Here is a 24,845-nt window from a genome sequence, read left to right on the forward strand (position 1 = left end):
CATTCCCCACCTATCAGGCTCAGGGAATATAATATACACCTGTTTATATGGGATATGTGTTCATTCTCGTATTATCTACATATATTTCATCTTCATTCCCCACCTATCAGGCACAGGGAATATAATATACACCTGTTTATATGGGATATGTGTTCATTCCTCTATTATCTACATATATTCCATGTTCATTCCCCACATATCAGGCTCAGGGAATATAGTATACACCTGTATATATGGGATATGTGTTCATTCCTCTATTATCTACATATATTTCATCTTCATTCCCCACCTATCAGGCTCAGGGAATATAGTATACACCTGCTTATATGGGATATGTGTTCATTCCTCTATTATCTACATATATTCCATGTTCATTCCCCACCTATCAGGCTCAGGGAATATAGTATACACCTGTTTATATGGGATATGTGTTCATTCTCCTATTATCTACATATATTTCATCTTCATTCCCCACCTATCAGGCTCAGGGAATATAATATACACCTGTTTGTATGGGATATGTGTTCATTCCCCTATTATCTACATATATTCCATGTTCATTCCCCACCTATCAGGCACAGGGAATATTATATACACCTGTTTATATGGGATATGTGTTCATTATCCTATTATCTACATATATTTCATCTTCATTCCCCACCTATCAGGCTCAGGGAATATAATATACACCTGTTTATATGGGATATGTGTTCATTCCTCTATTATCTACATATATTCCATGTTCATTCCCACCTATCAGGCTCAGGGAATTTAATATACACCTGTTTATATGGGATATGTGTTCATTCTCCTATTATCTACATATATTTCATCTTCATTCCCCACCTATCAGGCTCAGGGAATATAGTATACACCTGTATATATGGGATATGTGTTCATTCCTCTATTACCTACATATATTTCATGTTCATTCCCCACCTATCAGGCTCAGGGAATATAATATACACCTGTTTATATGGGATATGTGTTCATTCTCGTATTATCTACATATATTTCATCTTCATTCCCCACCTATCAGGCACAGGGAATATAATATACACCTGTTTATATGGGATATGTGTTCATTCCTCTATTATCTACATATATTCCATGTTCATTCCCCACATATCAGGCTCAGGGAATATAGTATACACCTGTATATATGGGATATGTGTTCATTCCTCTATTATCTACATATATTTCATCTTCATTCCCCACCTATCAGGCTCAGGGAATATAATATACACCTGTTTATATGGGATATGTGTTCATTCCTCTATTATCTACATATATTCCATGTTCATTCCCCACATATCAGGCTCAGGGAATATAGTATACACCTGTATATATGGGATATGTGTTCATTCCTCTATTATCTACATATATTTCATCTTCATTCCCCACCTATCAGGCTCAGGGAATATAGTATATACCTGTTTATATGGGATCTATGTTGATTTCCTAATTTTCTACATGTAATTCATGTTCAGTTCATATCCAAGATGCATAAGAAATCTATAACACCTCTCCATCTCTTTGGAGCTATAAGTTATTATGTTCATTCTTTTTATTTATTCCTTTTCTTCATTCTTTTTAGTATGTCCCGTAAAATACTGAGTGTGTGAACGTGGCATGATGAGGCGAGTGTCGGGCTCCTGTGTCGCAGTGTACACACCACACACACGCACGCTCATACACACACGCACGCTCATACACACACGCACGCTCATACACACACGCACGCTCATACACACACGCACGCTCATACACACACGCACGCTCATACACACACGCTCATACACACACGCACGCTCATACACACACGCTCACCATGCACCGCGGCCTTCTCCTCAGTGACGGCCCTCGCCACCTGTGTTCCCCCACAGCAGCGCCACCTGCTGGTGAACGGTCTCTACCCTCACACCGCCGCCTGCGCGCTGACGTCACGGCCCGGGCTTTTGCTAAAAAAGAGGCGGAGTCAGGAGCGGCCAGCCCGCCCGAGCGTTGCTAGGATCACGTGGAGGAAGGCTCGATGGCTGCTGTGCGCCGTAACGGCGGTGCGTGGCATGGAAGAGAGGTGTCCGCCGCCTCCCAGAGCTCCACAGCGTGCGGGGCTTCATGTGCAGCAATGTCCGACCGGAACAACAATGTAAATACATGTAATGTGCGAGTCCGGGCCTATACTGTGTGCGGAGGAGGGACTGCTACTCCCAGCACCGAGGATTCACTAGTACTCCGCCTGTGCTTCTGCTGTGAGGGGAGACTACAACTCCCAGCATGTGCTGGAGCGCCCAGTTGCAGACCCTATTTCAAGGGCGATCACCCAGCAGTGATCTCTGACCTAAAGGTGTCCGTGGCCTGGCGCCATCCCTGCTGTCTATAGGTGTCCGTGGCCTGGCGCCTTCCCTGCTGTCTATAGGTGTCCGTGGCCTGGCGCCTTCCCTGCTGTCTATAGGTGTCCGTGGCCTGGCGCCTTCCCTGCTGTCTATAGGTGTCCGTGGCCTGGCGCCGTCCCTGCTGTCTATAGGTGTCTGTGGCGTGGCGCCGTCCCTGCTGTCTATAGGTGTCTGTGGCCTGGCGCCGTCCCTGCTGTCTATAGGTGTCTGTGGCCTGGCGCCTTCCCTGGTGCCGTCCCTGCTGTCTATAGGTGGCCTGGCGCTGTCTATAGGTGTCCGTGGCCTGGTGCTGTCTATAGGTGTCTGTGGCCTGGCGCTGTCCCTGCTGTCTATAGGTGTCCGTGGCCTGGTTCCGTCCCTGCTGTCTATAGGTGGCCTGGCGCTGTCTATAGGTGTCCGTGGCCTGGTGCTGTCTATAGGTGTCTGTGGCGTGGCGCCGTCCCTGCTGTCTATAGGTGTCTGTGGCCTGGCGCCTTCCCTGCTGTCTATAGGTGTCAGTGGCCTGGTGCCGTCCCTGCTGTCTATAGGTGGCCTGGCGCTGTCTATAGGTGTCCGTGGCCTGGTGCTGTCTATAGGTGTCTGTGGCCTGGCGCTGTCCCTGCTGTCTATAGGTGTCCGTGGCCTGGTTCCGTCCCTGCTGTCTATAGGTGGCCTGGCGCTGTCTATAGGTGTCCGTGGCCTTGCGCTGTCTATAGGTGTCCGTGGCCTGGTGCCGTCCCTGCTGTCTATAGGTGGCCTGGCGCTGTCTATAGGTGTCCGTGGCCTGGTGCCGTCCCTGCTGTCTATAGGTGTCCGTGGCCTGGCGCCTTCCCTGCTGTCTATAGGTGTCCGTGGCCTGGTGCCGTCCCTGCTGTCTATAGGTGGCCTGGCGCTGTCTATAGGTGTCCGTGGCCTGGTGCCGTCCCTGCTGTCTATAGGTGTCCGTGGCCTGGCGCTGTCCCTGCTGTCTATAGGTGTCCGTGGCCTGGCGCTGTCCCTGCTGTCTATAGGTGTCTGTGGCCTGGCACCTTCCCTGCTGTCTATAGGTGTCCGTGGCCTGGCGCCGTCCCTGCTGTCTATAGGTGGCCTGGCGCCGTCCCTGCTGTCTAGGTGTCCGTGGCTTGGCGCCGACCCTGCTGTCTATAGGTGTCCGTGGCTTGGCGGCTTCCTTGCTGTCTATAGGGGTACGTGGCTTGGCGCCGCCCCTGTTGTCTATAGGTGTCTGTGGTTTGGCGCCAACCCTGCTGTCTATAGGTGTCCGTGGCTTGGCGCCGACCCTGCTGTCTATAGGTGTCCGTGGCTTGGCGCTGACCCTGCTGTCTATAGGTGTCCGTGGTTTGGCGCTGACCCTGCTGTCTATAGGTGTCCGTGGCTTGGTGCCGTCCTTGCTGTCTATAGGTTCTGTGGCTTGGCGCTACCCCTGCTGTCTATAGGTGTCTGTGGCTTGGCACTACCCCTGCTGTCTATAGGTGTCTGTGGCTTGGCGCTACCCCTGCTGTCTATAGGTGTCTGTGGCTTGGCGCTGCCCCTGCTGTCTGTACGTGTCCGTGGCTTTGCGCTGTGCAGATTACGCGGAGCTGACGGCTTTTGCTGCGTTCCTGTCCTGCGCTCGTCCGTGTGCAGCGATGTATCTGATTGTCCAGCACATCAGGCACAACTGTTTATTATTGCTTCGGATTACCTGGTTACCCTGACTGTAATCTGCTGGATTATTGGATTTATGCAGCTGCTGATAACTTCTCCATATGTGATCGTCATACTGAGTGCCTCCATGTCTTACAGGTTATTGCTCCTGATTGTCCAGATCACGATCAGTCAGGTAAGTCCAGTTATTCTGATATACCTGCCCTTCCTGACTCCTGCTACCGCGGGTGCTCTTGTTAAAGATCCCTGCCGGCTGTCAGTGAATGGAAACTTGGCCTGTATATATCCGTTCAGTAAATGCGTTAATATCCTATTTCAGGCCATTACTGGGACCGTGGCGAGGAGGAGGGTGTCAGTAAGTTTAGCGTTTTGTAACCTATATATTATGCTCGGTGCAGGGGTCTCTTTCCATCCACCACGGTGTCTGGCACTAGGAGGCGCCGCTGTCACCCCTGTGTATGGGTGCATGTAGGACAGGCAGCGTCTCCTTCCTGCAGATGGTGCCACTTGCCGCATCTTTTCACTGTTCAGGGGTCTCTTTGGGGCTGCTCCATAGGCTGACATGCCCCGCGCACACATGGCTGCCGCTGTCGCCACGGCCACTGGGATTAGGGCTAAATTTATAGATAAATCGTTAGAAAAGTAAAGATCTTGTGTTCTCTTCTGTTGCAGACGAACAGGCGACAAACTCCCTCCTGAATAAGCTGATCCGGATCTCTCTGGTGGAGTCCAGCCATAATTTGGAGGTGCAGCAGAGAGACCCCTCGTCTCCATTGTACTCCGTGAAGTCCTTTGAGGAGCTGCACTTGTAAGTGATCACAGTACAGAAAACCGTGACCATAAAAGGGTTAATCCAGCAGTAACCAGAGGTGCAGGGTCCGATATAAAGGGAGAGGGTGACAAGTGCTAGAAGACCTGGTGGTGTTATGGGGTTGCGCGTGGCGTTACGGGGATTTCATGACGCGGCGGTGTGTGGTGTTTCGGGGGCGTGCATGGCTGGGTGTTACGGTGGTGCGGTGTTAGGGGCGTGCGTGGCTGGGTGTTAAGGTGGCGCGGTGTTACGTGGCGTGCGTGACGTTACGATGGCGTGCGTGACGTGCTGCTGTTTCTGCAGGAAGCCCGATCTGCTCCAGGGGATCTATGGAATGGGCTTCAACAGACCCTCCAAAATCCAGGCCACTGCTCTCCCGATGATTCTCGCTGACCCGTAAGTATAGATGTCCTTCATGTGTCGTCTGGCCATAAACTACAGGATAAATGTGTGTCGAGGTGTAAGTTAACCCCCCGTGGGTGGCCGTCTGTGGACCCATTTTGTTAAACCCTCAGAACGGTACTCGGGTTTTTAATTTTAACGCCGGTGACAGAGTTCCTAATCACAATTTGGCAGAGATTTAATGCTATTAATTTGACTAATGAAATATCCTGTGCTATCTCTGGTGGAAATCTTAGAAATTGGCCAATTCATCGAGCCGATATTACACATTGCTCCAACATTAGAGCCACGAACTTGGCATGGCGTGCACGGACCGGCCAGCAGCAGAGAAATACATAATGACGTCACGCTCCGGTCGAGAGTCGCTGGTCAGTCCGTGCCCCACCGTCCAATTTTATATGGCCAGCTGACTGCGCCCTTATTCTAATTTTCCGTTGTCAGCAGCACTCCACTCCGTCCTCCGGCTCACTGGTTGTCGGAGTGCTTGTGGACAGTTTGGACCAGTGGCGAGGACGGGCTGCTGGTCTGAACGTAGCCCTTTCCGCAGGCTGCTCAGAGGTGGTTTTGTTCCTGCACCATGTGAGAAGCGCAGGGGGATCCAGCAATGCTGCTAACTTCAGAGCGGAGCGAGGCTGTAAAGCACAGAGCCCACAGGCGGCACGAGCTCCTCACCTGGGGAGCTGGCCACGAGCTCCTCACCTGGGGAGCTGGCCACGAGCTCCTCACCTGGGGAGCTGGCCACGAGCTCCTCACCTGGGGAGCTGGCCACGAGCTCCTCACCTGGGGAGCTGGCCACGAGCTCCTCACCTGGGGAGCTGGCCACGAGCTCCTCACCTGGGGAGCTGGCCACGAGCTCCTCACCTGGGGAGCTGGCCACGAGCTCCTCACCTGGGGAGCTGGCCACGAGCTCCTCACCTGGGGAGCTGGCCACGAGCTCCTCACCTGGGGAGCTGGCCACGAGCTCCTCACCTGGGGAGCTGGCCACGAGCTCCTCACCTGGGGAGCTGGCCACGAGCTCCTCACCTGGGGAGCTGGCCACGAGCTCCTCACCTGGGGAGCTGGCCACGAGCTCCTCACCTGGGGAGCTGGCCACGAGCTCCTCACCTGGGGAGCTGGCCACGAGCTCCTCACCTGGGGAGCTGGCCACGAGCTCCTCACCTGGGGAGCTGGCCACGAGCTCCTCACCTGGGGAGCTGGCCACGAGCTCCTCACCTGGGGAGCTGGCCACGAGCTCCTCACCTGGGGAGCTGGCCACGAGCTCCTCACCTGGGGAGCTGGCCACGAGCTCCTCACCTGGGGAGCTGGCCACGAGCTCACCTGGGGAGCTGGCCACGAGCTCCTCACCTGGGGAGCTGGCCACGAGCTCCTCACCTGGGGAGCTGGCCACGAGCTCCTCACCTGGGGAGCTGGCCACGAGCTCCTCACCTGGGGAGCTGGCCACGAGCTCCTCACCTGGGGAGCTGGCCACGAGCTCACCTGGGGAGCTGGCCACGAGCTCCTCACCTGGGGAGCTGGCCACGAGCTCCTCACCTGGGGAGCTGGCCACGAGCTCCTCACCTGGGGAGCTGGCCACGAGCTCCTCACCTGGGGAGCTGGCCACGAGCTCCTCACCTGGGGAGCTGGCCACGAGCTCCTCACCTGGGGAGCTGGCCACGAGCTCCTCACCTGGGGAGCTGGCCACGAGCTCCTCACCTGGGGAGCTGGCCACGAGCTCCTCACCTGGGGAGCTGGCCACGAGCTCCTCACCTGGGGAGCTGGCCACGAGCTCCTCACCTGGGGAGCTGGCCACGAGCTCCTCACCTGGGGAGCTGGCCACGAGCTCCTCACCTGGGGAGCTGGCCACGAGCTCCTCACCTGGGGAGCTGGCCACGAGCTCCTCACCTGGGGAGCTGGCCACGAGCTCCTCACCTGGGGAGCTGGCCACGAGCTCCTCACCTGGGGAGCTGGCCACGAGCTCCTCACCTGGGGAGCTGGCCACGAGCTCCTCACCTGGGGAGCTGGCCACGAGCTCCTCACCTGGGGAGCTGGCCACGAGCTCCTCACCTGGGGAGCTGGCCTCTCCGATACCACAGGGTGACCAGTAAGCTATAAAATCCTAGAAGGTAAATTGCAAAGTTCCTTGTTCTTACAAGAACTTTGCAAATTCATGCATTAAAACCTCTTTAAAACAAAGAGCAATGACTTCACAGCCACCATTGCCCTGACTACTGAGGCCACTGGTCGGTGTCCGGTTACTGGTAGTTGGGGTCAGTGAGATACTGATGGCCTCTCCCTGCTCAGCTAAGACCCCGCATAGGAGCTGTCCACTTGTTAGCATCGGGCAGGAAATTACTTGTACGACTTAAACAGCAGAAAAAAAAGTTTATATATATATATATATATTTTTCTCTATCCCCATGATGGCACCACGGAGAGAGGGGTCCGCCCCCAGGGACAGGAAACCTACAGGTGAAAAAGGGCGTACCTCTCTCCCACATCAGTTGGTTTCCTGTCCCTGACGGGGAACCTACAGCACGTACCTGAAGGATTCTTCGTGGGATTCCAGGGGCTGGTCCAGTCGATTTCTTGATAGGGGGTGCCCTGTCACGGCTGGATTGAGCGGTTTTCTCCCCCCTTTTTCCCTTCCCTGAAGCACCACCACAGGGGTCGGCGGGCCTCATGGGTGAGTGAGGGGGGAAGGCAGTGAAAGGATCAAGTCTGCCTTCCTCACAAAAAAAAAAAAAGGGGGTAGGAAGGAGCTGGTGACGGCGGTCACCAAAAGAGCTCTATACCACCGCATGGAGGTAGCGGCGGCTACCTTTCCATAAGCCCAGGCAAAATCGGGGCCGCAGAGCCCGAACCAGATGAGGTGACCGGACGCCGTGGGCAGAGACGCCGGCGCCATTACCGCCGAAGTGCAGAGCCGTTACCGCCGAAGTGCAGGCGCCGACAAACAGCGCTAGTACGCGCGCCGGCGTCCTAGCGCATATCTTTCCCCATGTGAGGCCGGCGATCCAGGGAACCGGGAGTTGGGCGGGCGCATGCGCAGACCGTCACTTCCGGTGTCGCCGGTACAATATGATAAAAGAACCCTCAGCAAGCGAGAAAGTGTGGCAAATTCAAACTCCAGTGCACCAGACAGTGCGGAGGCCACTATGAGTGAGAACGAGCAGCAGGATGTGCAGGAAGTCGTCCAACTATCCCCTGAGCAAGCACAGGTGCAGTGGCGTCTGCACTTACAGCATCAGCGCAAAGGGAACTCTTCCTCTGTACAGCGCAGCAGCAGCGGGCGATCAGAGTCACAACGCAGCCGGGGGTCTGCAAAAACCACACGGCCGGCGACGATTCCAGCGGATACAGTCCCCAGGCCCGAGACGGTATCTCTGATCCACAGGGGGTGAGTGACCTACGTGAAAGTGCTGAGTTTTAATACGGGGTTACTCTTTTTTCCTAGGGAAGAAAATGTGCAGGCAAAACAAAGCATAGAGAATGTGCGATATGTTCAGAGGAACTGCCTTCCTCCTGGGAAAAGAGACTGTGCAGCACTTGTATAAAAAAGACAATTCAGGAGGAAACTCCAGCATTTGCCTCAGAACTAAAGTCATTAATAAAAAGCCAGGTGGAAAGTGCCCTTAAAGGCATTAAATCCACAAAGAAAAAACATAAAACAAGTCATGGGTTCCCTGAGTCTAGTGCTGACGAGTCAGAAAGCGAGCTATCTGACTCAAATGATTCATCAGCCTCTAACACCTCTTCAGTGTCTTCAGAAGGGGGACGCAATTGCTTCCCTATCGAGGAGACAGACGCTTTAGTGAAAGCTGTCAGGTCAACAATGGGGCTGGTAGATGAGCGACCTAAAAGAACAGCGCAGGACATAATGTTCAGCGGTCTGGAACAAAAGAAAAGAAGAGCATTCCCAATAAACGAAAAAATTCACTCTCTAATTAAGAGAGAATGGAAAAAGCCAGACAAAAAAGCTCTTCTGACCCCCAAGAGAAAGTATCCTTTCGATGATCCAGCCTGCTCATCCTGGAGTAAGGCACCAAAGTTAGATGTGGCCATAGCGATGGCTTCTAAAAAGTTTGCCCTGCCATTTGAGGACATGGGTACCTTAAAAGACCCAATGGACAAAAAAGCCGAGACTTTTTTAAAAAACTCCTGGGAAGTGGCAGGGGGTGGGCTAAAACCAGCCATCGCGGCCACCTGCACGGCCCGCGCCCTAATGGTATGGATCGAGCATTTGGACTCCCAGTTAAAGGAGAAAGTCTCAAGAGAGACAATTCAAAAATCAGTGTCCGTAATGCAAGGTGCAGCAGCCTTTTTGGCTGATGCATCCGTAGACTCGGTCAGGCTAGCAGCCAGGTCAGCCGCCTTCTCAAACGCCGCAAGACGTGCCCTGTGGCTAAAATGCTGGCCTGGGGATCTTCAGACGAAAACGAGACTATGTGCAATACCTTGCGAAGGCGAATTCTTGTTCGGGTCAACGCTAGATGATATCCTCGACAAAGCCGGGGATAAGAAAAAATCTTTCCCTGGATTCCCCAACCAGTCTTACAGGCGTTCCTTTCGGAATAGAAAATTCATGCGGAGGAGACCCCCTAAAGGGAACAAAGAGGCATGGGAAGACAAAAGAAATAAAAACAGAGGTTTCCTGTTCAACAAACCCACCCCTGATAATAAGAAAACTCAATGAAGGTATTCCCCGGGTCGGTGGGAGACTAGCCGGTTTTCTTCCAGCCTGGGAAAAAATCTCAGTCCCTGGATTTTAGGCATAATACGAGAAGGGCTCAAACTAAAATTCCGCGTTCCCCCCCCCCCCCCCCCCCCCCCAACAACTTCTTTATGGTAACACCGCAGAGACAGTCACAAGAACAGTCAGCTCTCCAGGAAGAGATTTTAAAGGCCCCGTCTCACATAGCGAGATCGCTAGCGATATCGCTGCTGAGTCACAAGTTTTGTGACGCAACAGCGACCTCAGTAGCGATCTCGCTATGTGTGACACGTACCAGCGATCAGGCCCCTGCTGTGAGATCGCTGGTCGTGTCGGAATGGCCTGGACCGTTTTTTGGTCGTTGAGGTCCCGCTGACATCGCTGAATCGGTGTGTGTGACACCGATCCAGCGATGTCTTCACTGGTAACCAGGGTAAACATCGGGTTACTAAGTGCAGGGCCGCGCTTAGTAACCCGATGTTTACCCTGGTTACCAGCGTAAATGTAAAAAAAACCAAACAGTACATACTCACCATCTGATGTCCGTCAGGTCCCTTGCCGTCTGCTTCCTGCTCTGACTGTCTGCCGGCCGTACAGTGAGAGCACAGCACAGCAGTGACGTCACCGCTCTGCTCTCACTGTACGGCGGCACTCAGTCAGCAGGAAGCAGACGGCAAGGGACCTGACGGGCATCAGATGGTGAGTATGTAGTGTTTGTTTTTTTTTACATTTACGCTGGTAACCAGGGTAAACATTGGGTTACTAAGCGCGGCCCTGCGCTTAGTAACCCGATGTTTACTCTGGTTACCTGGGTGCTGCAGGGGGACTTCAGCATCGTTGAAGACAGTTTCAACGATGCCGAAGTCGTTCCCCTGATCGTTGGTCGCTGGAGAGAGCTATCTGTGTGACAGCTCCCCAGCGACCACACAACGGCTTGCCAACGATCACGGCCAGGTCGTATCGCTGGTCGTGATCGTTGGTAAATCGCTATGTGAGACGGGGCCTTTAGCCTAATCCAGAAGGGAGTCTTACAGGAAGTCCCACACCAGGAAAGAGGCATGGGCTTCTACTCCCCCCTCTTTCTCCGAAGGAAACCAGATGGATTGTACAGGACGATCATAAATCTCAAAAAATTAAACAGTTTCCTCGAAATCCCACACTTCAAAATGGAGACAATAAAATCTTGCGTGAAAATACTCTTTCCGTTGTGTTTCATGACTGTTCTAGACTTACGAGATGCATACTACCATGTGCCGATCCACAGGGATCATCGAAAGTATCTCAGACTAGCAGCGAATATCCAGGGGGAGACACTATCAGTTCCGGGCCCTCCCATTTGGGTTAGCTATCGCACCCCGGGTATTCACGAAAATAATGTCGGAAGTGATGGCTCATATACGGGAACAGAATATCCTGATAGTTCCCTACCTGGACGATCTCCTTGTAGCAGGGGCATCATTCCATCACTGCAAACAACAGTTGGATTTGGTCATGACTTCTCTGTCAAGCCTAGGTTGGCTATTGAACCTTTCCAAATCCAAAGTAGTCCCTTCTCAGGTACAGGAGTACTTGGGGATAGTCCTGGACTCAAGCACACAAATGTGCTATCTTCCTCAGGGGAAGATTCAAAAAATGACACAGGCTGTGTTGCAGTTGTCGACATCCCCGGTCACCACTCTCAGGAAAGCTATGTCGCTGCTGGGCTCTATGACAGCCTGCATCCCGGCCGTACAGTGGGCACAGTGTCATACCCGGGACCTACAATGGGAGACTTTAAATTCAAGCCTGTATCTGGGCGGAAATTTAGACGGGCAATTAAGCATATCATCAACTACGATACACTCCCTAGAATAGTGGGCGAACCCAGTAAATCTTACCAAGGGGGTCCCTTGGGCACTACCGACGGAGAAAATCCTGACGACGGATGCAAGCCCCTGGGGGTGGGGAGCACATGTAGACGGTCAAGTGGCACAAGGGAACTGGAACAAAAATCAAGAACTAACCTCATCAAACATGAAAGAACTGTTAGCGGTAAAGCTCGCCCTGACACACTTTCTAAAACTCCTTCGCTCCCACCACGTAAAAATCTTTTCAGACAATCAGGTGGTAGTAGCATATCTAAACCACCAAGGGGGTACCAGGTCGCAAGCACTGATGAAAGAAACTCGATCCATCTTTCACATAGCAGAGCACAACCTGAAGTCTCTAACAGCCCTCTACATAAAAGGCTCAGAAAACCAAACCGCAGACTTCCTCATCAGGACGTGCTTAAAACAGGGGGAGTGGGAGCTAAAACAATCGGTGTTCAACCAGATAGTAATGCGTTGGGGAGAGCCAGAGATAGACCTATTCGCGGACAGTCAAAACCGGAAGGTAAAAATGTTCTGCTCAATCAATCCCCGGGGGGGCCCAGTAGCTCTGGACGCCCATACAATTCCCTGGAACTATCGCCTCGCCTACGCGTTCCCTCCAATATCCCTTATTCCCCTAGTCCTGAGGAAAATTCGGGAGGAGGGAGCAACTGTGATAGTAATAGCTCCGTTCTGGCCTCGCAGAATATGGTTTTCTTGGCTAAGAAAAATGTCCATAGACAGCCCATGGGTTCTACCAGACTCTCAAAATCTGTTATCCCAGGGCCCAGTGTGTCACCCCAGCGTAAAAAGCCTACACATGACAGCTTGGCTTTTGAAAGGAAGCTATTGAGCGATAAAGGTTTCTCACCCATTCTGGTGTCCACATTATTACAGAGTAGGAAACTCGTAACCACCAGGATATATGGGAATGGGAAAGTGTGGAGAAAATTTTTGTCGGTATCGGGTGCAGACCCATCGGGGGAAATCCCAATAGGGGAAATTATTGAGTTCCTGCAAAAGGGGTTGGAAAAAGGTTTAGCTACGAGTACTCTGAAGGTATATATGATAATCCGAAAAAAGGAGTCATGGAGTTGTCTTTAAAGGTACAAAAAAGTAACATGTTTATTAACAACCATTTATATTAAAATGCTCATAGTAGAGTACACACTCAGGGTCATAGTAGAATAATGTTGTGAATCATGGAAACAGGTAAACAACAACCACATGACACACCTTCAGTATACGTCTTGAGAACCCAGGTAAAACAGAATAAATAACTGGCAGTACCAGCTTACTAATCCCACCAGAAATACATATCAGGTGGAAGACTAAAGAAATGTAAAAGATCGGGCCTCACCCATGTTAGACGTGGTGTGTACCTGTGGAACCGCCAGCCCCTACGCGCGTTTCGCGTAGGCTTCTTCGGGGGGCTGTCTCTGAAGGTTCAGGTAGCAGCCTTGGGAGCGTTGTATAATTACGATCTAGCCAGAAACCGATGGATCACAAGATTCATTAAAGCCGCGGGTAGATCAAGGCCTATCCCTCTTCATAATGCCCCTCCATGGGACTTAAACCTTGTTTTAAATGCGCTAACCAAACCTCCCTTTGAACCCCTGGCAGACGCACCCCTAAAGGTCCTATCTCTAAAAACCACACTCCTAGTGGCCCTAACCTCGGCCCGTCGTGTCAGTGACATACAAGCACTATCCGCGTGTCCTCCCTTTACTCAAATTCTCGACGATAGTCATTTTAAAAACTGACCCGGCTTACCTCCCTAAGATCGCGTCACAATTTCACAGGACACAAGAGATCTCTCTGCCCTCATTTTGTCCCAACCCCAAAAATGAGGGAGAAAAAACACTGCATACCCTTGACGTAAAAAGGTGCCTAGTCCGATATTTGTCAGCCACTAGGGAGTGCAGGAAGGATAGGGCTCTGTTTGTCTGCTTCCAGGGTCCACGGAAGGGACAAAAAGCATCGAAAGCCACGTTAGCAAGGTGGATAAGAGATGCCATCGCCCTATCCTACTCATCCAGCGGGACGGCCATCCCGGAGAATATAAAAGCTCACTCAACCAGAGCAGTGGCATCATCCTGGGCGGAGAGAGCTGGCGCTTCGATACAACAGATATGTAGAGCGGCCACTTGGTCTTACATTTTTCAAACACTACCGCTTAGACTTGACCTCCTCTGATCTCACCTTTGGGCGAAGGGTTCTAGAGGCAGTGGTCCCTCCCTAAGAGTTACAATCTATGCAAATCTCTCCGTGGTGCCATCATGGGGATAGAGAAAATTATAGTTACTTACCGATAACGGTATTTCTCTGATCCCATGATGGCACCCGTATATTCCCTCCCCTTTTCACACACAGGTGTGCACATTATAATGTATTAATAATTAGCTTTAGTCACGGTGCCTCTGTTAAAAATTGTTAAGCTTAATTTGTGTAAATATTAAGTTGCAGCTGAAGTTCTGTAGAAGGCTCTGTAAACCAACTGATGTGGGAGAGAGGTACGCCCTTTTTCACCTGTAGGTTTCCTGTCCCTGGGGGCGGACCCCTCTCTCCGTGGTGCCATCATGGGATCAGAGAAATACCGTTATCGGTAAGTAACTATAATTTTTTTTTTCTCTCTAGACCACAGAATCTGATCGCTCAGAGCCAGTCAGGGACAGGGAAGACGGCAGCGTTTGTTCTGGCGATGCTCAGCAGGGTCGATGTCAAGAAAAAATACCCCCAGGTGAGTGTTAGGGCTCGTACACATGGCACTTAAAGGGGGTCTTCTAGTCTAGATGAATCATCACCTGTCCAGTGGATATGTGATAATTGTAGATTGGTGTGGGCCCAGGACCCCCACTAATTGCCAAAACTGGGACTTGTGCCACTTTCTTCCCTGGTTTTCCCTTGTACATAAGACCACTGCCTGGAGGAGCTAAACGAACAGGCGCCCTCACTGACAAATATGAGGGTAGCCCAACGCAGCACTGCTATGCTGTCACTCGGTGCCATAGCTTGGCAACCAGCCAGTGTAGGACCAGGACTGTTCTGACAATCGCTGTGGGTCCTAGAGGTGAGACCCCCACTGTGACCCTACGCCTTTAAGAGCAGCATTTCATACTGTGAGACAGAGATCAGTAACCTGCTGCAGTCCAGATCTTCTTACACAACAACTCCCAGCGTGCCCTGACACCTGCCCAGCCTGTGGCTGCCTTGGAATGCTGGAACTTGTAGTTTCCTTCAGTTAGTGTATGTTCACATGATGCAGATTCATTGCAGAAACGTCTGTCCATTCCCAAATATCTGAATGGAGCTAATTCAGATGAACAAGAAAGGTGCTGATATTTCTCCTGCAAACCTGCCTATGACCACCCCACGGGCGTCACACCAGGCTCCTCGGGATGAGAACGGATGTTCTCCCCGGTTGATTCTTGTTTTTATTTTATAAAGCCGAAACCGTCCTCTTTAGTGTTTTTGGTGGAGATTTTTTCCCCCTGAAGTGTTCTTTGCGGCCGTTTCATTGGTCAGGGCTTAGTTTGGAGAGATTTCCTTTAGGATTCGCTATTGGAAGTGATATGTACTTATTTTAAGTTTTTTTTTTTGTTTGTTTTTTTTTTATTTTGTGTATTTTTTCAAAACCACTTAATGAAAAAAACTAAAAAAAAAAAACCCTGTGAACAGCAAAGTGACATGATTTTGGCGCAGATGCCATAAAAAAAAAAGGCGAGCTAACCCCTCGTTGCTGTCTCATTCCCATCCTCAGTGCATCTGCCTCAGTCCCACATTTGAGTTGGCTTTACAGACGGGAGACGTCCTGAAACAGATGGGGAAGTTCTGTGAAGGAATTGATGTGATCTTTGCGATCCGTGGGAACAGACGTGAGTAGCGTTGCTGTATACCGGAGCCAAATCTGCAATGTTTTGCTCCTTGCGGATGCATTTGCACTTCACTTTTGCATTTTGGCCCCAATATATTATCATTCAATAAATGGCAATAAACTGTACAGTATAATTCCTGTCTTCTATTAAGTGTCTGTTCCTGGTACTGCAGCTCAGCTCCTATTGAAATGTATGTGATCTGAACCACAGTACTCCTGAACGGCCACTAGATGGCATACGGAGCTGTAGTCTTTTAATATGTCCTACTGCTACCCTGAGCAATGGATCAGGAATCTCGTCTTCCAAGTATAGAAGATGCATGGAGCATTCCAGCTGCAAATTGTCTTTTTTTTTTTTTTCACTATATTTTTTCAGCAACCAGAGGATCCAGAATAGAATCTCAGATCATTGTAGGAACGCCAGGAACGGTAATGGACTGGTGCTTCAAGCTCAAACTTTTCAATGTTGAAAACATAAAAGTATTCGTCCTGGATGAAGCAGACGTCATGATCGGCTGCCAGGGATATTCTGACCACAGCGTCCGAGTGAAGCGGTGAGTTTCCCGGGACCGAAGGGGGTGTCTAAATCGAGTTGTACATCCGGTGTACTGACCTGTCACTCACTCATGGCAACCACAGGACGAGCCACAAATGTGTCTGATGGGGATACTCTCCTAAATCTGTCTACAGTCTATGTAGGTGTAATGTATCATAACTCTATGTACGTTTAACCTCTGGGACCCTCAATGATCCGATGATTAAAGTGGGCCGCACATTGATCTAGTGCTGCACTATTGCCATGTTTGTGGGCCCCCAGTGCTGCGGTGCCTAAGGCACGGGCACTGCGGCACCTCTTCTTCTAGGGATGTCTGTCTCCTCCCCGCAGGGTGATGCCACCCGACTGCCAGATGCTCCTGTTTTCTGCCACCTTTGATGAGTCTGTCTGGTATTTTGCTGAGAGGATTGTTCCAAATCCGAACATTATAAAAGTAAAGAAGGAAGACGTCACTCTGAAGAACATTAGACAATTCTACAACTTTTGTGAAAGCAATGAAGAGAAATTCGTGGCGCTATGCAACATGTATGGGTCGATGACGATAGCGCAGGCAATCATCTTCTGTCAGGTACAGTCCCATCTCGCACCATGTAACACTGTCAGAGGTAATTTCTGTGACACCAACCAGTATTTATCTTTTGAAATAGACTCGGAAAACTGCAAACTGGCTTTCCCGAGAAATGGCTAGTGATGGGCACCAGGTGGCCCTGCTGAGCGGAGAACTGTCAGTGAGCGACCGAGCAAATATCATCCAGAGATTCCGGGATGGCAAAGAGAAGGTTCTCATCACCACCAACGTCTGCGCACGAGGTAAGACCACCGAGGAGGCATCCTGACCCACCAGGCTGAGGGCTTATGTCTTAATCACATTTGTAAGAGATGCTTACGGCATTGGCCCTAAAAGTGCAATCGACGTGTACATACATTACATTACTAACCCTGAGTTACATCCTGTATTATACTCCAGAGCTGCACTCACTATTCCGCTGGTGCAGTCACTGTGTACATACATTACATTACTGATCCTGCGTTACATTCTGTATTATACTCCAGAGCTGCACTCACTATTCTGCTGGTTATTCCTACGTCCGTTTACCTTAATATGAAGAGTATCCTAAATGCTATTAGAGCGACATTTGTGCAGACACTGAACAAGCAGGAGATCCTAGGAGACCTCCGCTGAGGAGCTTAATGCAGTCAGTAGCAGGTAAGGATCGTCCTCGGTTAGGGCTCCAGTGTGTCTTTGCAGGCCGGGCTTGTGTGATCACAGCTCTGCTTTATTTTCCCAGCAGGGAATGTTATTATATATCTTTCTCAGTCGCCCATGACAGCACACCAGAGAGAGGGGATCCGCCCTTCAGGGACAGGAAACCTACAGGATAAAAGGGCGGTACCTCTCCCCTGCATCAGTTTGGTTTCCTGTCCCTGACGGGGAACCTTCTGGACGGTACCTGAGAAGAACCGTGAAGAAGCCTGGAGTCCGGAACCGGCCAGTCCGAGTCCTGGTAGTGGGGATGCCCCTGCCACGGCTGGTGCGGTGTCCGAAGCCGCTACGACCGACGGGTCCTCAGCGTGAGTGGGGGGAAGCGCAGCCGCCACTCCGGATAGGTGTTGGGGCTCCCGGCATTCGGCTGCACTCAGGACACCGGCGTTTCCAAGATGGCGCCGCACCGGAGGTGATAGGACGACTTCCGGTTCGGGGGCAGCGCTGTAACCAAGGTGTACCAAAATGGCGCTGCCCCGGAACCGGATTACTTCATTTCCGGGTCCCTGACTGCGCGCGCATGCGCAGTAGCATTTTTCAAAAAAAAAAAAATGAACGCTTCCTCATCGATGCAGCCACAGAGGAGGGGCTAATGATGAGCGCTCTGTTTAAAAGATGGTGCACATAGGAGACTCCTTGCTGCATGCCGTCCCAGGGTAATTAGCCATGGAAGACAGCGATCAGCAGCTCCAGCCGCCGCCACCACCGCAGCAGCAGCAGCGCCACCATCAACGACCGAAACCGGACGCACAAAAGAAGCGAACCTCTGCGGGCACCCGGAGTTCTCGGTCTGGTAGCCATTCCACACAACGTAGCAAGGATTCCAGCGTGATGAATCAGCTACAATCTACGGATCTCTGTTCAAGATCCTACCCCTCCTCCAGAACCGGTACCTGTGGCTGCGTCTGATTGGTGAGTGATCTTCGTGAAAGCTAATTTTTTTGTAATTGGGGTCCCTCTTCTCCTTTATCCTAGGCAAGGAAGAGAACGGCAAAAACAAAGCACAGAACCTGCCCATTGTGCGATAAAGAATTACCGCAATCTTGGGATAAAAAGTTATGCGATTCATGTATTGGTCAAGTCCTCTGCGAGGAGACTCCAAACTTTGCCTCTGAGTTACGGTCCGTAATCAAAACAGAGGTGGAATCTGTGTTTAAAACCCTTAAAGGAGAAAGGAAAGTCAGTAGGGAAAAACCTAATCCTTGTAGGAATTCTGATTCCTCCAGCTCTGATATGGTAAACTCAGATACACAGGACCCCTCTTTCTCTTCTTCAGATGATGAAAGGGGAGGTCGTCATTGTTTTCCCTTAGATGAGGTTGATGGCCTTGTTAAAGCGGTGAGGTCGACAATGGGGGGTATTGGACCCTCGTCCTGACAAAACAGTTCAGGATGTTATGTTCGGAGGACTATGCCAAAAAAAGCGGAAAGTTTTTCCCCTAAATGAAAATATATAAACATTAATCAAAAAAGAGTGGGAAAAACCAGAGAGGAAAAATGCATCAGTTCCCTCTATTAAAAGAAAATATCCCTTTGAAGAGGAATCTTCCACTTCATGGGATAAGGCTCCCAAACTTGACGTGGCGGTAGCTAAAGCCTCAAAAAGATACGCGTTACCATTTGAGGATATGGGTACCCTAAAAGACCCTCTTGACAAGAGAGCCGACACCTTTCTTAAAGGTGCCTGGGAGTCGGCAGGAGGATGCTTGAGACCGGCCATAGCAGCGGCTTGCACGTCACGCTCACTTATGATCTGGATTGACAACTTAGAGAAACAGCTGAGGGATGGGGTACCCAGAAATAAGGTGTTAGACTCTATTCCTATGATTAGAGGTGCCGCGGCATTTCTAGCGGATTCGTCTGCCGACTCAATCAAATTAACGTCTAAATCTGCAGCCCTCTCAAATGCAGCACGCAGAACCCTGTGGCTAAAAAGCTGGCCAGGAGATTTACAAACTAAACACAAACTGTGTTCTATCCCGTGTGAGGGCAAGTTTCTCTTTGGAGAGACTCTAGACGATATCCTGCAAAAAGCAGGTGATAAAAAGAAGGGGTTCCCCATCCTGACTCCAACGTTCAATAAGCGGCCCTTTCGGAGTAGGAAATTTTTTAGGAGAAGACCACCAAGAGAACAAAACCGCTGGGACGATGGGAAAAGAAGAGAAAGAGGGTTCCTCTTCGGTAGTTCCCCACGCGATAAGAAACCCCCCCCCTAAGTGACGTCTCCCCCAGGGTGGGAGGGAGGTTGTCTCAATTCCTCCCGGCCTGGGAAAAAATTACTACCAGCCCCTGGATATTAAATCTGATAAACGCAGGGCTTCAAATAGAATTTTTTTTCCCTACCCCCCCGACACTATGTAGTAACTCCACTGAGGTCTTCTGCCCAACAACAAGAAGCTCTAGAACTCGAAATCCTAAAATTATTGGACAAAAATGTCATCCTGGAAGTTCCCCCTCTGGAGAGAAAGAAGGGTTTCTACTCCCCATTATTCCTGGTTCCCAAACCAGACGGGTCTTTCCGGACCATAATAAACTTACGGAAATGAAACACTTACGTAAAGAACAAACGATTCAAAATGGAATCAATAAAGTCGACAATAAAAAAACCTGTTTCCGAACTGTTTTATGGTAGTTCTAGATCTCAGCGACGCATATTATCACGTCCCCATCCACAAGGATTCTCAAAAATTCCTCAGACTGGCAGTGGTCATAAAGGGGCAGATAAGGGAATACCAATACAGAGCCCTTCCCTTTGGCATATCAATTGCGCCTCGCATCTTCACCAAATTGGTAGCAGAGATGATGGCACATCTAAGAGAAGAGAACATCTTAATCGTTCCATATTTGGACGACTTCTTGATTGTAAGCAGCTCGGCCCAACTCTGCAGTCAGCAATGCCAAAGAGTGATAGACATTTTGAAAAAACTAGGCTGGCTGGTGAACCTTCAGAAGTCAAAACTGGAACCAACCAGGGTCCAGGAATTTTTGGGTCTCACTCTGGACTCAAGTTCCCAAGAATGTCGCCTCCCAATTCAGAAAAGACAAAAGATATTACATCTAGTGTCAGAAGCTTGTTCAAAACCTTCCATGTCTCTGAGGAAGGCGATGTCGTTACTGGGGTCCCTCTCTGCTTGCCTTCCAGCAGTTCAGTGGGCGCAGCTCCACACGAGACCCCTCCAGTGGGACATTTTAAAAAACCAGAGTTTACTAAGGGGTCGGTTAGAGGGTCGCATGACTCTAAGTTCGCCCGTTATTCATTCCCTAACCTGGTGGTTAAATCCCACAAACCTATCAAAAGGGATTCCATGGGTGATAGAGGGCCCTCAGATAGTAACAACAGATGCAAGTCCCACAGGGTGGGGGGCCCATCTAAACAACAAACTCTCTCAGGGGGTATGGACGAGTCGGGAACTCGAGACTTCCTCAAACCAAAAAGAGCTAAGAGCGGTGAATCATGCACTACTTTTTTTCCTAAGAGAATTACAAGGGCATCATGTCTGAATTTTTTCGCACAACAAAGTAGTTGTAGCTTACTTGAACCACCAGGGGGGGACCAGGTCTCAAACATTAATGGAAACTACCTCCGAAATTTTCAGCCTAGTACAGAACAATTTTCTATCCATATCAGCCCTACATATAAAAGGAGTAGAGAACCAGGAAGCCGACTTCCTAAGTCGTACCCAACTAAAACAAGGAAAATGGTCCTTGAATCAGGGAATATTCAACAAAATCACAGACTTATGGGGCATCCCTGTAATAGACCTCTTTGCAAACATGCACAACAGGAAGGTGAAAACCTTTTGCTCCTTAGATCCCAGAGGGAATCCTCAGGCAGTAGATGCATTTACGATTCCCTGGACACAAACTCTTGCGTACGCATTTCCTCCCATCATCCTCATTCCAGCAGTCCTGCGGAAAATCAGGCAGGACAAATCCAGATTTATCCTAATAGCCCCCTTCTGGCCCAAAAGGGCCTGGTTCTCCTGGCTGAGGATGCTATCGATCACCGATCCCTGGGTCCTTCCGGATCTTCCGGACCTTCTGTCTCAGGGACCGGTGTTCTACCCCCAGTCAGAGAATCTCCACTTAACAGCGTGGAATTTGAGAGGTCACTATTGAGGGATAGAGGGTTTTCTAACAAACTAGTCTCTACACTAATGAAAAGTAGAAAACCCGTGACCACAAAAATATATGGTAAAACTTGGCAAAAATGTTTATCCTCCTCTGGGGTCAGGTTGTAAGACGGGGTTCCAGTGACTGAAATATTAGAATTTCTACAAAAGGGGTTAGACTTGGGCCTTTCAATAAGTACCTTAAAAGTACAGATATCAGCCCTAGGAGCACTGTACTGTGAAAATATAGCAGCAAACCCTTGGGTGATACGGTTTATCAGAGCAGCCGCAAGGTCTAAACCTGTAACAGTAAAAAAATTACCAACTTGGGACTTGAACTTAGGGTACCGTCACACATTGAAATTTTCATCGCTGCGACGGCACGATTCGTGACGTCGCAGCGTCGTATGAATATCGCTCCAGCGTCGTAGACTGCGGTCACACGTTGCAATCACGGCGCTGGAGCGATGCCGAAGTCCCCGGGTAACCAGGGTAAACATCGGGTAACTAAGCGCAGGGCCGCGCTTAGTTACCCGATGTTTACCCTGGTTACAAGCGAAGACATCGCTGGATCGCTGTCACACACAACGATCCAGCGATGTCAGCGGGTGATCAAGCGACGAAAGAAAGTTCCAAACGATCTGCTACGACGTACGATTCTCAGCAGGGTGTCTGATCGCAGTAGCGTGTCAGACACAGCGATATCGTAACGATATCGCTAGAACGTCACGAATCGTAACGTCGTAGCGATGGAAATTTCAATGTGTGACGGTACCCTTAGTCTTGTCAGCCCTGACAGAACCCCCGTTTGAGCCTGTAGAGTCAATACCTCTTAGGATTCTATCACTTAAAACTGCCCTCCTAATAGCCCTGACATCGGCCCGTAGAATAAGTGATCTCCGCAAACCCTCCCTTTACACAAATCCTGGATGATAAGGTTGTACTAAAGACAGACCCTGCTTATCTACCCAAAGTAGCATCCATATTTCACAGGTCCCAGGAAATAATACTTCCTTCCTTCTGTCCAGACCCTAAAAATAGGAAAGAAGAAAAATTCCACACACTAGATGTGAGAAGGTGTTTAATCCAATATATTAAATCCACCCAACAGTGTAGGAAGGAAGGGTCTCTTTTTATCTGCTTCCAGGGGCCTAGGAAAGGACTCAAAGCTTCTAAGAGCACTATAGCCCGATGGGTAACAGACGCAATAGCCGTGGCCTACTCATCCACCGGGAACGCCATTCCACAGGGACTGAAGGCCCACTCTACAAGGGCTATGGCGACCTCCTGGGCCGAAAGGTCAGAGGTACCATTAGATCAAATCTGTAAGGCGGCCACCTGGTCATCACCATCAACCTTTTTCAGACACTATCGCCTAGACCTAGCCTCTTCATCTGACCTAACCTTCGGAAGAAGGGTTCTGCAGGCTGTGGTCCCTCCCTAACCAATATATCTCTGCAATTCTCTCTGGTGTGCTGTCATGGGCGACTGAGAAAGTCATAGTTACTCACCGATAACGGTGTTTCTCAGAGCCCATGACAGCACCTACTTATTCCCCCCCCCTCATCACGTGTGCGGTGAGCACATTATTTTGTGTGAAGTGCCTTTTCATATAGACACGGTGTTTACTTGTTAAGCAATATGATAAAATTGTATATTTTTTGTTGTTGTGACTAACCTGGAGGACCTCCGATGCTCTGTAAATAAAACTGATGCAGGGGAGAGGTACCGCCCTTTTATCCTGTAGGTTTCCTGCCCCTGAAGGGCGGATCCCCTCTCTCTGGTGTGCTGTCATGGGCTCTGAGAAACACCGTTATCGGTGAGTAACTATGACTTTTATTTTTCTTTTTTTCAGGAATTGATATAGAACAAGTTTCTATTGTTGTGAATTTTGACCTGCCGGTCACAGTAGAAGGCCTGACGGACTACGAGACGTACCTGCATCGCATCGGTCGCACCGGCAGGTTCGGTAAGAAGGGTGTGGCGATCAGTCTGGTGGAGAAGTGTTTCATGTACATCCTGAGGGACATCGAAGAGCATTTCGGTAAGTGACCGTCATTGTATAATACCGCCTCTACGTGCGAGAATAACCGGGGGATAGTAGATAATTACCCAGGACTGCCGCGTTGGAAGATTTTTCCTTTATTAAGATTATGTAAATGTTCGTCACACGTCGGATGCTGATGTACAAAGCTGAATTCACTCCATGCAGAAAAGGCGCCGTCCGATGGCAGCGACCAGGGCTAGCTCCAGTCGCTGCTGATTAGTCGCAGCATATGATATTTAACTCAATGATAAATGCTGTAAAGTAGAGAAAAATCTGAATGCCAAAATTACCATTTATCGATCACTTCCTTCTCCAAAAAAAAGTATGAAAACGTACGTACCCCAAAATGGTATCGGAAAGAAAAGAAAAACTACCCCTCAATGCACAAAAACAAAATCGGTGGAAAATAAATAAAAATGTAAAAAAAAACAAAATATATATATATTCTCAGAAAATGGTGACTTTTGTTCCCCAAATTGTGAGGCCACATGGATGTGACTTGTTCTGTTTCCTCCTTTTCCCTCCAGGCACAAAGATCGTGCAGTTGGATACTGGAGACTTTGACGAGGTGAAAAGACTCTGCTGCTGATGACGGAGAATCTTCATGTTTTATAAGGCTGTTCTTGGTTAACAAAAAAAAGTTTACTCCGCACTGGGGAGTTCTGCACTATGGACACAAGTTTTGGCACTAAGTTCTCACAGTTGTTTGTTTTTGTTTTTTGTTTTTTTTGCACTTCTGTAAATTTGTAAATCACTTTATTTGTAAATATCACTTTATATAAGAGGCGAATGATCGGCCCACTCCTAGTTTTTGCTTCGGGGGGCTTGAGACCCTCCGATCATACACTGGTGACTGACGCTGGGTCACACAATCGATCAGTAATATTAATTGGGAAGACATGCACTTGGTGAACGATCACAGATACAATGTGTTATATCTGCATTACTTTTAACACGTGCACTGAGGATAGCGGGAACATAAAGGGGTCCCCCCGACACCTCTTCAGATTATCAGAGCCCCCTTATAGACATCTCCGTCCTTGGGTTCAGGATGCAGCCGCCGTCTTTGTGAAGCCTTTTATCTAAATGTTCTTCTTTTCCTGGTGTGACGAATGTTCTCTTATTTTTTTTTTTTTGTAAAGTTTTGTTATGTACTCAATGGAAATATTTTCCAGGAAAATTTTATGTTGATATTTTTATTAAATCTGTTACTGTTCTAGA

The 24,845-nt window shown here is 49.7% G+C and overlaps 2 protein-coding genes across 6 annotated transcripts in view; one reads left to right on the forward strand and one right to left on the reverse strand.

The window, feature by feature from the left end:
• Positions 1 to 1,918, reverse strand: part of VSIG10L2 (V-set and immunoglobulin domain containing 10 like 2) — a 221,818-nt gene extending 219,900 nt beyond the window's left edge. For all 3 annotated transcript variants that reach the window (XM_077249535.1, XM_077249537.1, XM_077249532.1), the window contains exon 1: positions 1,831 to 1,918. The gene's annotated coding sequence lies outside the window, so the exon portion shown is untranslated. The remainder of the gene's footprint in view (positions 1 to 1,830) is intronic.
• Positions 1,739 to 24,845, forward strand: DDX25 (DEAD-box helicase 25). Of its 3 annotated transcripts, none has more exons than XM_077249538.1 (12): positions 1,739 to 2,149; positions 4,158 to 4,194; positions 4,339 to 4,374; positions 4,692 to 4,827; positions 5,134 to 5,226; positions 14,410 to 14,512; positions 15,533 to 15,647; positions 16,023 to 16,200; positions 16,533 to 16,770; positions 16,850 to 17,012; positions 23,433 to 23,621; positions 24,152 to 24,845. In XM_077249538.1, exons 1-12 carry the CDS (start codon positions 2,033 to 2,035, stop codon positions 24,211 to 24,213), a joined length of 1,467 nt encoding a protein of 488 aa, XP_077105653.1. In that variant the 5' UTR covers positions 1,739 to 2,032; the 3' UTR covers positions 24,214 to 24,845. The 3 variants fall into 3 exon arrangements, with proteins under 3 accessions (XP_077105653.1, XP_077105654.1, XP_077105655.1); XM_077249540.1 differs by having other exon boundaries at positions 1,980 to 2,057; XM_077249539.1 differs by lacking the exon at positions 4,339 to 4,374 and having other exon boundaries at positions 1,962 to 2,149.

Source organism: Ranitomeya variabilis, chromosome 4 (genome assembly GCF_051348905.1).
Source record: "Ranitomeya variabilis isolate aRanVar5 chromosome 4, aRanVar5.hap1, whole genome shotgun sequence".
Taxonomy (NCBI): domain Eukaryota; kingdom Metazoa; phylum Chordata; class Amphibia; order Anura; family Dendrobatidae; genus Ranitomeya; species Ranitomeya variabilis.

Excerpts from the sequence above, each read along its gene's own strand:
- DDX25 (XM_077249538.1), top strand. The coding sequence starts at position 2,033 with ATGGCTGCTGTGCGCCGTAACGGCGGTGCGTGGCATGGAAGAGAGGTG. Across the intron at positions 16,201-16,532 it reads CACAGCGTCCGAGTGAAGCG|GGTGATGCCACCCGACTGCC; the intron begins GTGAGTTTCCCG and ends TCCTCCCCGCAG. Across the intron at positions 17,013-23,432 it reads CACCAACGTCTGCGCACGAG|GAATTGATATAGAACAAGTT; the intron begins GTAAGACCACCG and ends TCTTTTTTTCAG.